At 45.7% G+C, this 14,223-nt stretch overlaps 1 protein-coding gene across 1 annotated transcript; it reads right to left on the bottom strand.

Annotated features, from left to right (window-relative positions):
* Window positions 1-1,532: 1,532 nt before the first annotated feature.
* Window positions 1,533-13,913, bottom strand: LOC149331213 (pancreatic lipase-related protein 2-like). The gene is made up of 7 exons (XM_089555895.1): window positions 13,868-13,913; window positions 12,579-12,733; window positions 9,563-9,730; window positions 7,826-8,134; window positions 5,368-5,620; window positions 3,087-3,275; window positions 1,533-1,774 (listed from the first exon to the last, which is right to left on the bottom strand). The coding sequence occupies exons 1-7, from the start codon at window positions 13,911-13,913 to the stop codon at window positions 1,533-1,535; spliced, it is 1,362 nt and encodes a 453-aa protein (XP_089412021.1).
* Between the last annotated feature and the right edge of the window lie 310 nt (window positions 13,914-14,223).

Raw genomic sequence — 14,223 nt, 5'->3', positions numbered from 1 at the left:
CACAATTAGTACACGAGAGGTTTGCTTTGTTTATGGGGTTTAGCGTCCCAAAGCCACTCAGGCTATGAGGGATGCCGTAGCGGAGGGTCCAGAAATTTCGACCGCCTGGGGTTCTTTAACGTGCACTAAAATCGCGCAGTACACGGGCCTTTAGAATTTCCCCTCCATCAAAATTCGACAGCCGCGGCCGGGATCTTTCGGGTCATCAGCCCAGCGCCATTAGGACTGCGCTAACGTTGCGGCCCGGCTATAATTTCATCTTTAATGCAATTCATCTGGCAGCTGAACGCAGCATAATTACCAAAAATTTCTTATCAGTTGCCTTTGCTCAGGGATTCTCTCCAACATCTCTCAACTCCAGCAACAAAAGCAGTATTGACCGGCAATCTTACAAAATGAGCAGTAGTCGCCCCTTAAAAGGGACCCGCGATGCATTCCTCAGTGCCGAATTATATCAATAAATGGATTCATCATGCGTTCGAGAGACCGGTGCAAAAAGAATTATTGAAATCGGAGCATGCAAACGAAGGTTATTTCACTTTGAAATTTCGAAATAAAAAGGTCAGACGGAAACTTTTTTCACTTGCCCATTTCACTCACCCAATACTGTGATTGGGCGCTACCAATGAGAACCGCGCCTGGCACACACGCAGCAGAAGCTTCCATGAATTTTTTGCTTTGTCGGGGCAACCTCAGCCACACATTTTGACGGCGTCATCCTCCCGTGTACGCTCCATAAACTGGGCAGCGGTGACGAACTCAGTAAACAAAGCTCCCCGATGTTTCTTTGTTGGTAGGATTGAAAGGTTGTCTCCCTCCCTTTCCCCCTCCCCCAACGTCGCCTCCCGGCCGCCCCTCCTGTCCAGCCTGCTGTCTCTTTACATTTCTGGGTAAGGTGTGCCCATCGTTTTTTTTCGCTGCCTTCTTGGAGGAAGATGGCTGCCTTCTTGGTGTGGTTTGGACAACTGCGCTGACCCCCACGAAAGGCCGAAGCGGAATGGAAAGTGTCGCCCCCTAGCACAAATATTATTAGCTTTTTTTTTTCGTTTTCACTGCTTGTTTTCAGTTTTTGTGGCATGCGAAAAGCTTTTAGTACTCAGAGAAATAATATTTTGGATCCATTTCGCAAGTATAAAGGAACAATATGCAAACTGGACGCCCAACCAATGACAAAGGCAGCGCCCAATCTAAATGTCACCTCATTTCCGCTGCTGAAAATGGCCGCTGCGTTGCGACACCACCGGCTCGAAACGAGCATTTCTGGAGAAGATTACAATATTAAATATTACTATTTTGGAGACCTGTTTGGGCGTATAGGAGTCTTATTGTCCTTTACTCTGCATACAAATAATAAAGACTTCATTTTTTATCTACGTTACATGACCCCTTTAAGCAGGGGAAGTTCCGTGTACAATTAGAAGCGGAATGGAAACGTTCTTGGACGTGTTTCTTGAGAGTGAGAACAGTGACTCTGAACACATGGCGTGCCGGAACTTTTAATAGGAGAACCCGCATGGTTCTCAATGCGCGGCTTAAGAAATACAGTAAGGTGGCGACCCGCGTGTTTCAAGGTATTCATCTCCTCTTCCTTTTCTGTTGATGCTCCAGTATCCCATTTCTCCCATGCTGGAAGGATTCGCGTGTTTTTTACAGCTTCGATATTTTTTCCAGCCGTCTTTGCAAATGTATGCTTTAAATGAGCATTCGCGGTTCTTCAGAGATTCCAGAAACATGGCCGGCGCTCGACCGTGACTGCAGCCCACGTCCTTGAGTCCTGTAAATAAAACTTCATGAGAATACTGGTTGTGACCATGGACCATACTAGGTGGTCTCAGTTGGGGACTGACGTGGATAGTTGGTGACGCTGAGAGACCTCATTGCCTTTCGGTGTACGAAGCTTGCCTGATGGTAGGCTAAGAGTGTGTGCTAGTTGGTGATCCATAACATATAAATAACAGCGCAAAAAAATCAAGACACGTGACGAAGAACGGGGACACACAAGCGCTTGTGTGTCCCCGTTCTTCGTCGCGAGTCTTGCTTTTTTGCGGTGTTATATATATGCCTGATGGTGGCGATTCTAATGTTCGTTCATTTCGAATAAAAAAAATATTCCATATTCTATTTCTTTTCTGCTCCCGTGGGCGAGCTACTGGGAGGTTATGAAGTACGACCATAGTACCATAACATGCTTCCTGCAGTTGCATTCAGGAAAAAAGATATAGCTTGCAGATTTCGCTATGCTGAAATTTGGAAGTTGCCTCTAGCACTGTGCAAGAATCTCACTCTTGTATGGGCATAAAGTTGCTATGACAACGCATTTTACGAAAGCATATCTGCATTGCTGCTATTCTCTGGGGTGAATGGTTTCGGACACTTCGTCTTTGTATGGCATAGACGAAAACTCCCTCGGTCACCTGCTGACCACGCACTGTGAATGGTATCTATGGACTGCCAGGCTCGATGGTTGTGTGGCCTCTCAGCGAGCGCTTTTGAAAGCATGCTGCATGTGACAACGGGATGCAGCTTGCGCTTACGGTAGAAACAGGTACTCTCTTTGCGGATGTGGCATAACCATGAGGCATTTCACCCGAGGAGCGATGAAAAGTACGCAGTTTTTCTAGTACGGAATGACACTGAATATGCAAGACACCGTCAAAGAGTGCAAAAAATGATGGCAGAGCACAGCACGCGGCGTGGAGAGGTCGTGGGTTCGGATACTAGCGGCGGCATACGGTTCTCTTTTTTTGTTGGCAACGGTAATGTTCGTTTTACTCTTCTTTCCTAGAGTTCAAAGACTCATGGCTTCTTTTACTGACAATACAAAGGTTACGACAAGTTTATTTTCACGTTTTCTTTAGGATTTCCTGCATATTTAGCTTTGCCTTGAATTTTCCCACGGGTTAGTTGATACGTAGTTTTGGAACTCTCACGCCGTGAGTACTGCTCACGTCTTGAATTTCTCCTTTCACGTTAGCTAGACATTCAGAATCAGAACGTCCAACAGAACTGTAACATACGCTATAGTCCAAAGACTACAAGAAGTCTCTCTGAAGTCTTATTATGAGAAGAAAGTTCGTGGAGCTTACTGTCGGTGCAATTCGGCTGATTTGATCCTCCGTTGGGGTGAAAGTCAACGTGTCCCGTAGAACTCAAGATTCCAAATTTATAGTCCTTGAGGTCGCCAGCGTTAGTGTGAATAATGTCAACAAACTTGGCATCTGTTTTCGACAGAGCCACCTTTGTCGTCCGAAACAAAGGACCAGCGGGGTCTAGACCTGAAAAGCAAAGCGTAGACTATAAATCTGGCTGCCCTGTACTCGGGCCTGAACAATGTTTCGAAGCGTAAACCTATGTAATGCTCGACGTACACTCGTGAACAATGTACCCGAACTGACAAAGCGACATTTAGAAAGTGCTGTGGTTGCATGCGCCCACGAGTACACAATCCAACAGTGATGAACGCAGTCATTCGAGTTCTTCCTGCGTCGCCTTTCCAGTTGAATTATCCTGCCGCGATCATGATGTCCAAATACGTTTGAGGAACTTAGGGACAGACGGGAAAGGTGACGAAAAGATTTTTCGAGAATGGGAACACTTCAGGGGCTCAGAGGAGGGATAATGGAATAGAGCACACACAAAAAAGGCGCCCCTTCTCTCGCGTAATGCCATGGAGGAAGCTAGCACTAGAAGGGAGCATAGCGTCACACGCTCGCCCTCCGCAGGAAGTCTTCTTTTGACGACGCTGTCCTCTGCGAGGGCCCTTTTGGACTCAAAATTTTGCGAATTAGGCCCTTCGTGGCTGCCATACTGCAATATAGCTTGGTTCATGGTGTTTTTTAGTAAACGTTATTCCCGCGGAATGCGTGCCCGGGTAGGAATCAAACACCGGCTAGAAACTACTGCTGGCTTGTCACATGGGGCGTTTTCACAATATGCTTCCCATTTTAGTTTTGATGTTTAGGCTCCAAAGATGTCACGTGACGCGCCCCCTGCGTTTCTGTTCTCGTGCCTGCGTTGATCCCGTACAGGCGCTAATTACTCGCAGTATCCTTCGCGGGGAAATTACGGCATTTAACATTTTGACAGAGAGCATGCTAAGGACACACAGAAACCATTCCCGTCTTCTTCGAATTATTAATTACGCAATTTCGGCAGAACAATTATATATCTTGTTTGTGATTGATAGCTGCTCTCAGGGTCTCCAGAATACTTCTCTTGACCGATACTTGTCATACGGTACTGTTATGTAAACAAGTTCGTACAACTTAGGAACTGCAAAGCGATCATTCTTGCAAAACAAGCAAAGAAGAACACGATTACTGAAGCCTTGTCAGTGCTACCGCAAAACAGGACTGTCTACATTTTTAAAAACGATTTACTGCGCGCATTTTTTATAGCTATCTTGATGTGGGCCGCACACGATTTTACAGGTCTGAGTACATATCAATGCACTCCCTAGTAGAGGACATTGTTCTGTGCATGATAGGAAGTTGGCAGTGTTTAGTCGCATTCTAATCATGTGGGCGGAGCACCTGAAGACACTGTCTCGCTACCAGCTCACGTTGTCGAAACTTCACCGCGGCGGCGACACACGTCCTTTGTTCCTTTCGCGGTTAGTCCTTGTTTATATTGTAGCGCAGTGACTTTCTTTGAATCATGGCATGAAAGTATGGAATCGCACGGGTAAACAGAGACGCTACGGGTGTGCTCCTGCTTAAGCATCAAGATTAAGTAGACAAAGTGTCCATACTCATTGCGGAACCATAGCTGCGATCTCTAGCTCGTTCATTAATTGCGGCGTCGAGTATCCGTGATCCTTCAGTCGCGGCACGTTTTAGGGTGGTATGTAGCTACGCGGGAGCGCACACATAACCACGTTACGATTTTTAAAGTTTTCGGTGCTTTATTTTATACTAATGAAACACAAATTACACTACAATATCTTTGAAGCAAACACCGGAATCCAATTTTTCTCAACTTCTTCGACAAAAGGAAATGTTTGTTCAAATCCAAGGGTAAAAACGTAATTATTTGGACCGATTAACAAATTAGGCTAATTTAAAAAACATGCTTACGCCCACAGAAAAACTGCCTACATCATGCTCCAGTCGGACCATCCTATAGCGCACCACTGTCGCCTTATAAATATTAGCACAAGTTACCTGAAACGCACTGTATAATGAAATTATACGTTCCATTACGCAGGGAAGAGGTACGGAAGGAAAATGAGCTGCTTGAAATGCGTATGAATTGAAATAAGACTGTGCATTTTACGTCTACACATACCCTGCACAGAGTGCCGGGTTTATGATCATTTACTCGGAGGACACAGGGTTCTGAATCACGCCATGGTCGTGGCAATCTTACCTGTAATTCGGTTGAGTTGGTTTCCCGTAGCCTTGTAGAGATGCCGACCACAGAACCCAGCGGCCTGCGCTCCAAGACTGAACCCCACGAGGTGAACTCTCGAGTAAAACCGAGTTCCTTCAGCCGACTTAGCTATTTCTCTCAGCAGCAGAGACAGCTGGGCTCCGGGAACCGGGGTGTTGGCTGCTGCGATGGCGTAGTTTGGGGGCGCAGCTCCGGGACCCCAGTCGACGATGACGACGTTGAAGTCGTGCTGGAAGGGTGGCCACGTCCGGGTATGTAGCCAAGGGAAAGTAATAATTTCAAAGGAAGGCCCCGCGCCATGAACTACTAAGCAGGCTTAGTCAGGATAGCTGCAAATATTTCTTAATACTCATATGTGAGGTCAAATTAGATTGTCTACAGAGTGATGCAAGGACAGCAGTACCTGAAGGTAAGCTTCTGGGTTTTAGGTGGTAAGTGAAGCCGGGCAATTCAGCCAGCGCTCAATACAATTCCCGAGTATACTATAAGGTAGCGTATTGGGCTAGTTTGGTGTGACAACGATAATACATTTCAAATAATTTCAAACTTTATTTTCACTCCTTTGCCTATTATTCCACTATTTTTCCGTCCACGTCTGTTTTCCCGTCCATTCACTATATCGACGTCCGCGCTGTTTCGACTTTTTTTGATATTTTTGGCTCTAATTATTTAACTTATGCTATCGATTTTTTTTTTTTTGCGCAGCATTATCGTATCTTCCTGTTTCGATTACAACCACTCGCGCTGAGGACGTCACAACTGCTGCGGACACGTTTTGGTGACACGTTTTGCGGACACGACCCCGCCGACATAGCCTAGAAATATTTTCGCATTAATATGCTTCTCTGGGGAAACCGTGCACATTGAGCGAATATGTCTTCTTACTCCAGCTCTGAACCTCGTCCTGAGCTTTAAGCGCATGCACCAGCCAAAAAGATTTGTAACTCTCACCGTGCGGTCAGCCGGTGACGCATCTATTGACAGCCCTATCAAGCAAGGTATTTGTAGCAATGTTCAAGCTTCTCGAAATATTTCACTTCATATCACTAACTGTCCAGTGGATAGACGGGTTAGATGACGAAGTAACGAAGAATGGAAAGGGCAATCCCACTGTTGGTGGACACCATAACAACTAAGCACAGGCGCAAATCTTAAGCGGCGTGTTTTATATTTGCATTAATGTGGAAAAAATTAGTATACAAGTTACAGAGAAGTAACCGATTGCATTTACAATTACTTTTTCTGAACTGTAAGTGATTTTAGTGGGCAACTGCAGCTGCCGAAAAGTAATTGAACAATTGCAGAAAGTAATCGATTGGTATTACGCCGTTTTCCTTCCCGCTGACACTCGACTTATTCACACGGACTAGAATGAGCCGGAAAGGCTTCCTTCACCTGTTATCTGTTGCAGTTCTTACGAAGTTAATTTTCATCAGCAGTTCTGAGTTTTCGTTGCTTTTTCTTTCATGTTCCCCTGTGAAAACATAAGCATGGACAGTGAAGACTCTTCCGGTGTAAGCGCTTGAATGAAGGGTGGAGTTTTAACGTATGGGTACCCTGGGCACCTGCTCGGGCTTACGCAAGACGTCGAGCTTTGTTGTAGCTGGCTCTCTGAAAGGACAAAGCTTAGGCTCAATAAACACGGCATTATGTTGTGCCGTGAGCCGCAGAACACGGGGATAGTCAAATGCATGCCGCTCCAACTTGAGTGTCCGGACACTCTTGCGTGCGCCGTGTTTTTTTAACCTCGACATTGTCTCTCATTATTTATTGTCAGCAAGGGATATTCCGCGCTGGCATTAATGTATGCCACCAAGTTCAGGTTCTCTGAGTTTTCTGAGTTTTGAGTGAGTTACAAATCGTTTTTCGAATAGGAAGTCACTGATTACTGGCAAAAAGCAAATATAGTTTATCGAGAATTTGACTCATTGAAAAGTGTAATCAGTGCGGTACAAAATTCGAAGATACGTAATTAATTAAAAAATAAGTAATTTCATGCAACGCGTCACGTAGAACTCTGGTATGTAATCACAACTCCTGGGAAAGTGGCATTGGTGCAGTACGTATGTGCATTTCTTTTCGCTCTTCTTGTTAGTATTAATTTGTTCCTAACTGTGTGTTCGCCGCATCACAGCCTTATTTGAAAAAGCTGCATTAGCTTTCCTTTGTAGCCGTATGGCTGCGCTCGGGTGGATGCCAATGAGTAATTACTCCCTTATTACAGCCTTATTTACTTGTGCACTATTGAACCCAACATGATCAGTTAGTTATCAATCACGATCGCGATCAATCAAACCAAAAACTGCGGCATACTCATAAAGGGACTTCTATCGGAGCTTAGTACGACAGACTTGGCAGTTTGTCGAACGCATCTAACAAAAAAATGTGCGTTTTTATCATCTGTGCGGCAATACGTTGACAAAGATTTGCTTACGTATTCGATGAAAGCATCCTTCATTTGGTGCATCCACGTAGCTTGACCGCTTTCAGTGAAACCGTGTATTATGGCGGCAAGCGGCTTCGTAATATTCCAAGAGTGACGCTTATAATGCCTCTTCCATGTGATGTGGTTGACGCGCACTCCCGTAGCATTGCGACGGCCGAAAAAGGTCAACCTAGTCCCGACTGCGTAGGGATTCGCTGGACCACCAATGGGCAGCGCCATTCTGCTCTTCTTATCGAAGCAGCCCAGTTCGTGGAAGCAAGTGTGGTTCCCACGTTGAATGTTAATGAAATTCAGCGCCTGCAGAAGTAAAAGAAAATAATTAAATGGTGCTCATTTCTGGGGACTAGAATCGTTAAAAAAATTGGCAGTGGCTTAGCTCGGCTATGCCAGAATATAAGTAACGAAAGCGAGCGCAACGACGAGGCAAGCGGTGTGACGTCATACCAAACGGCAGCGGCGGCTCCGCGGCGAGGCGCGCTGTGTGACGTCATGCCAGATGACGCGGCGAGCGCGCGGCGTCCGCCAGCTGCGGCGGTTACTAGGCGACGGCTCAAGGTCGGTCTCTGTGCCTCCTCGTAGCACCGCCACTGCGAAATCGCAGGTTCGTGGCCAATGTAGCTTTCGCTACAAAATAAGTCTGCTCCGTTTATGCTGCTATACTGATATTAGTGCACGCGTAAGCTGCTGGGAATTAGTTTTGTTTAGAGTGTTCGTGTAGCCAATTGCCGTAAACATTCAGGGGCGCGCGTGATAAAGAGGAGAGGGGAAGAGGGGTTGGGTCGGTGGAGATCGAAACCGACGATGACGACTTAATTTCGCCTAGCCTTCTATATGGGCGCTTCTCTCTTTTAAAAGAGCGCACATTGCAGCCAGCAATCGGACTCGCGACTGTTGGGTGGGGACCCAAATGGACTTCCTCCAGCGTAAGGCGCAGCCACTGCGTTTTTTATTGGCTGCATGCTTAACGCAAATTTTCCTTTTTCCGCACCTTATAGTCTGGTATAACTTTATTCACAACATAGCCTGGCCTTTAGGGGCTTTCACTGGCCCATACTTATGCGTTAATGTAAGAACTGAGCATTGAAATAATCAAAAATTAAACATAATCAGCTTTAAGAGGAAACGTGCTCTGTGGATTTTTTTAATCCGCTAGCTACTTAAACAACAAAAAAAAACAAGTTTCTAACAAATGGACCTATTATATTTTAGGTTATTGTGCCAATAAAAACGCATTCACCAATGAACTCTGAGCCACTGCTATGAACACCACAGAAATGTGATGAGGCGTAAAAGTCACCTTGGTACTGCTCTTAATTTGTGAGCGGAATTCGTCAAGTATGATCCGAAGCCTATCATCATTAACCGCGTAAGCATGCGTACGGCGATGCTCATTGTAGGAATTAAGCATCGCGTGTTCGGGTTTCGGTTTGACTTGGCAGTGCAGCAATTTTCTTCTATGTATAACAACAGAATAATAAGTTCAGTGTTTCAGTAATTTTGTCCTATAAAACAAAAGAACAAGTTCAGTGTTTCGTACTCATATTCCTACCATGAAACTCTATGCAGTGGGCAGGCGAACTGTAACCGCCCAGTATATTTACAAGATACAGCTAATATTTTTTACTGCTCTACCGTTCGCAAGGATGGCGTCTCTGTGCACCAGCAGCGAGGCGTAGTCGATCGAGAAAACTAATTCAGTAAATAGGAAGTAGACATGGATCTTACTTGTTTCACGATAGTCGTCTTTACATCGCCCTTAATCTTCCCCATCAGCCTGCTAACCATTCCACCAGGGAACAAGCCACGCGGCGAAGGTAGTTTTGGGTTCTTTTTCCTCTTTATGTATTCAGATAGAAGACGATAGGCTACGTAGAGTGGCAGCCTTCGCAGTGCCTGCAAGATGAACAAAGCAACGCTCAGTTATAACGAGTTCACTCTTTTTCATTGGTCTTCTGAATGAGGTGCGTATGCACTCGATGAGCTCGCGACATCGTATTCAGTACGCGGCTTTGATCTTTTCTCTAGTGATATCTAGAGAGCTTTATTTGCCATGAAGTGCATCGAACACTGTTTTATGCGATATCCGAAAGCTGGGTTGATCTTCAACTCACTGACGATAATATTGGCCAGGTAGGCGGGGACTCTCGTTAATGAGTGTTTGTGCCAGGTAAACCACATGAGCTTTGGCTGTACCCGTTAGGCAGATATTTGCGCTTGTGGGTTACATGGGCCGGCCTGCTGGAACCCGCACAGCCTATGAGATACCAACGCCGGGAAGCTCTCCAGATGTTCCAATTGTATTACAGGAGCGAAACCTATTGGCATCTATTGAGCAACAGGATTTGTAAGGACGGGAGACTGTGCGTAGAGCTTCACACTGAGTGTGCCTTCAAACTGAAGAGCAAGTGCTTCAGATATGATGACACATAGGCACTCGCACGTTTTAAGTGGCCACAGAAACTTAAGGTGTCAATGATGGTGCTCTTTGCTCTAACAAGCGCACTAATGTGAATGAGCTCGAAGGATTTCTATTTTCTGTACCGTAGTACGCGCGTGGAACGTAATAGGGCGGATGTGGTATTCACTGACTGACGCAGAAAAAAAAGCGTTAACCGGAGAATGTGGCCGTTTTTTTCTTCTGTTTCTTCTTTCTTTTTACCTTTACAGAGCCAAAGTAGTGAGAGAATTTGGTCCTGGAAAGATTAAAGAACAGAAGTGCATGTCTTACAGAAGAAAGAGGAAACTTGCCTGAAAAGACGATACAATACGTTATTTGAAATGGAACATCCTGAAGCTGAAAATGGGTTTTGCAGGAACGCACGTGTGTGTGTGTGTGTGTGTGTGTGTGTGTGTGTGCGTGCGTGCGTGCGTGCGTGCGTGCGTGCGTGCGTGCGTGCGTGCGTGCGTGCGTGTGTGTGTGTGTGGGCTTATGAATCTGTGCGAGAGTCAATGCATGTGCGCGGACATGCCCCTGTACGTGTATGCGTGCGTGTGTGCGTGCGGGAGAATGTGAGCGCGTGTTCCACTTCACGAACTATAAACATGCGGGCAAGAACATAGTGCGTTTGTCGATGCACTGAACTTTACAGCTGATGCTGCGCAGTTAGGCCTACGTTGTGCATATCAAAAGCGACATGGCTGAAATCACATGAACCACTACTTTTCCGTTGAAGCAACTGCAACCACGTTAAAGATTGTAGAGTGCAAAAAACCATTCAGTCACTCGCTCTTTACAGCGAGCCTTTTGTGCACTATACCTTACAAAGCCCTGCCGATTCAGCGCACTCGAACATATCGGCAAGACACGTTTCTCTTCCTTAGATGGACACGCGCAAACTTTCTTTCCAGTGCCTCCTCGAGCACTGCTGGCCGCATCGCAGCAGAAATTCTCCATTATCGCCGCAAGAAAGCACAGTCGCCTTCAAATACTGCCCTGAGGCCCCATCTGCCCGTGCTGCGCAGACGCGCAAATGCTAGCGGCGCAGTGTAGTGCTTCAAACAATCGGGGGTCGGCTCTCTGACGCCTCGGAAAGAGAGCAGGAAGACGAAAAAGCTCAAGGCAGTGTCTTAGCTACTCTAGAAGCTTTAACGCTGTACTGCTGTACTCGGATGCAATTCAAGGAGGAAGCGGCCAATTCCTCTCAAAGAAAGCCTTCCAGCCAATGGTGTCGACAGGTTCTCATGACGTCGTGGCTACTCGCTTTGAGCCTGCTAGCGTAACATCGCATGAAACCGGTACAAACAAGGTGATTAACCGCGGATTAATGGATTAACAGCGACATCATGAGAATCGGTCGTCGTCTCTGGCTGACGGCCTTCCTTTGAAAGGCCGTTGCCCTTCATTTCTAAGTTGTGTCCGTTTATATCACGCCTTCCGTTGCCGCCGCGCAGAGCTCTGCGCCTGTGCTGCATAGCTGTGTGGACACTGGAGCATGTGATTTCTGTCCAGCTTACTACTAATAGCCATCGCTGTAAAATGAATGCTGCCAAAACGAAGTTAACAGTACTGCTTGTCGTCGGCCCGCCATCAAAGTCAGGAAGTAGTGACGAACGTCAAGTATTCCAATGACTTTTCTTCCGAAGACCTTTCAAATAAAAATAGCACTCGCTCCAAATGGTACCCTCTCGCTTAGCTAAGGTTCAATTCCTACTATTTATGCTTAGTATAAGCTATTTCATTTGCTACGCGTACCACCATATGTCGTACCGTACGTACAGTTCGTAACGACCATTGAAATCCTCTGTGTGTTAGTTGCAGGAATTCTTCGAATACGCATAGTTGGACTATCGTTCTCTGGAAGTACTCAGCTCAATATAGGCGTGAACAGGAGAGCATTTCTCACATTCTAGATATCTAGAACACTTGCGTCATAAATTTAGCTGCACTGCATGGCTAAAAAGCAACTCCAATGGGCGGAATATTTTTGTCGAAGGCCTTGTGTGTACATCAAACTTTATGGGACGCGGTTTGACGGATAACTATTTATTTCTGCGTTCCGTCTCGAGCCAGCGAACTGATTCATGCTTTCTATTCGCCTACTTTGGCTGTTTGCTCAGAAACTTTTTTTGCCGCGAACTCCCATGAGACAAACTTTTGTCCGTCACTGTACAGGATCTACATACTTCGAACATTGCGGGATAGGTTGCGGCAAGCCAGCAAAAAGAAACTTGCCGGAATCACACTTAACAGTTCTCTTTATAATCTACTGAAAAAGAAAAAAAAAAAGCCTCGGGCGATTACCTTAATCAGTTTAATCAAGGCGATCGTGAGGTCGACTAGTGCTGGGTTCCATTTTTCCCTTCCTGATCCATCTTTGCGCAGTAGCGCTAGGCGTGTTCCGAGAATTGCTTTGCCATATCCGGCTTTGGTGGTGGCTGGCGTTACACTGATGGCGGCTGTAAAGAAATCATAGCAGCGTAAAAGCAATGTTCTCATGAACACAAAAATACACGTGCCGAATTTTATTTTACCTATGTTACACTCATTGTGAAAACGGTGGTTGGTGCGTGTAGTGGCTGGTGGGAGCTTTCGTGCTGCCATCTTCGAAGGTGAGATGACGCATACGCAACTTTAAGCGCTGTATGGTGTATTCTGGTCGCTTCATTCATTCGTATACACGTTTTTCCGCAGATTTGTTCGGTCATCGCGCTTTCGGTGTATGTTCAGAACTTTCTGTCTTATGTCTTTAGGCGAAAAAAAATAACCACTGAGGCGAAGCGCATATATATATATATATATATATATATATATATATATATATATATATATATATATATATATATATATATAGCAAACAAGGGAGGGGGAATGAGGGGCTCGTTATAAATATGAGAGAAGCCAACAGCCACAGAAATTAGCTTTAAGCGATAACATATTCAGTAAATATTCTAAATCGAACAGCAGAAAATAAATAAATAAATTAAAAATCCCCTGTGTCCCTTGGTTTCTGTGGCTGTTGGCTTCTCTCATATATATATATATATATATATATACTCCCCGCGAGGCGACACCTCCTCTCCCTCTACCCCAGCGGAGCACAGCTGGTGGAGAGAGCGGCGATGGCAGCGGCGTCGACGGCGGCGCCATCTGTTGGAGCGCGGCTGAGGCGTTGCTAGGCAACGGCGGCTCAGGGTCGTTCGTGGGCCACGGCATACGGCGGAAGTGCGACCACGCGACGAGCCGAGCTGGCTGGCGTAGTGTTGCTTCCGCAACAAAAATTGCCTCACGTGTCTTCTGAAAACTTAAGCTCATCATGTCCTGAACTCTGTGGTCAGCAGTGCGCTGTCTTCAGCTGCACAGATTCAGTATTCGCTTACAAATATGTTTAGCCTAGTCTGTATAGAGTTGATGGAGTTCGTATTGAATCCGCCAGAATTGACCTGGGTTAAGCTATCCTTGTCTTCAGGCGACGAAAAAAACTGAAACGTGAATTTTCTTATTCCGCCGGAGACAAGGTGATAAGTGGCGCGATATGAAAGGACGGAGTAGAACGGAATAGAAGTGCATGTGGTAGCAGTGGCTCTACTTACCTGAGGCTGAAATAATAAGCAAAACAACCAGCAGTGCTTGATGCATGTCGACAATTTCGAGATGTGGGAGAAATGGCTGCAAGAAAAGTAGTGATGACAGCTGAAGCCGTTACGCTTTTCATGCCATGTTCCAGAGATAACTCATGGTATACATTCCTCTCGAAGGAGGCTTTCTAAAATAATGTAGCTTGTCTACGAAAAGAACTTGCTGGTTCTTGCTTTGCTGACTAGTTATTAAAACGAGCGTTTAATCGCAAAACACGATCGTAACTGCGGTGCTTTTGCATTTCTTAGTTCATAAGTACATTGTGCACAAGCCATATGTTTATGTTTAGCTGATCGTGAGCGTTGTTTCT

The sequence above is a fragment of the Amblyomma mixtum genome, chromosome 8, assembly GCF_055824585.1.
Source record: "Amblyomma mixtum isolate Tamu chromosome 8, ASM5582458v1, whole genome shotgun sequence".
Classification (NCBI taxonomy): Eukaryota; Metazoa; Arthropoda; class Arachnida; order Ixodida; family Ixodidae; genus Amblyomma; species Amblyomma mixtum.
Note: the sequence above shows the minus strand (reverse complement) of the source record. Positions and strands in the feature narration are given on the sequence as shown.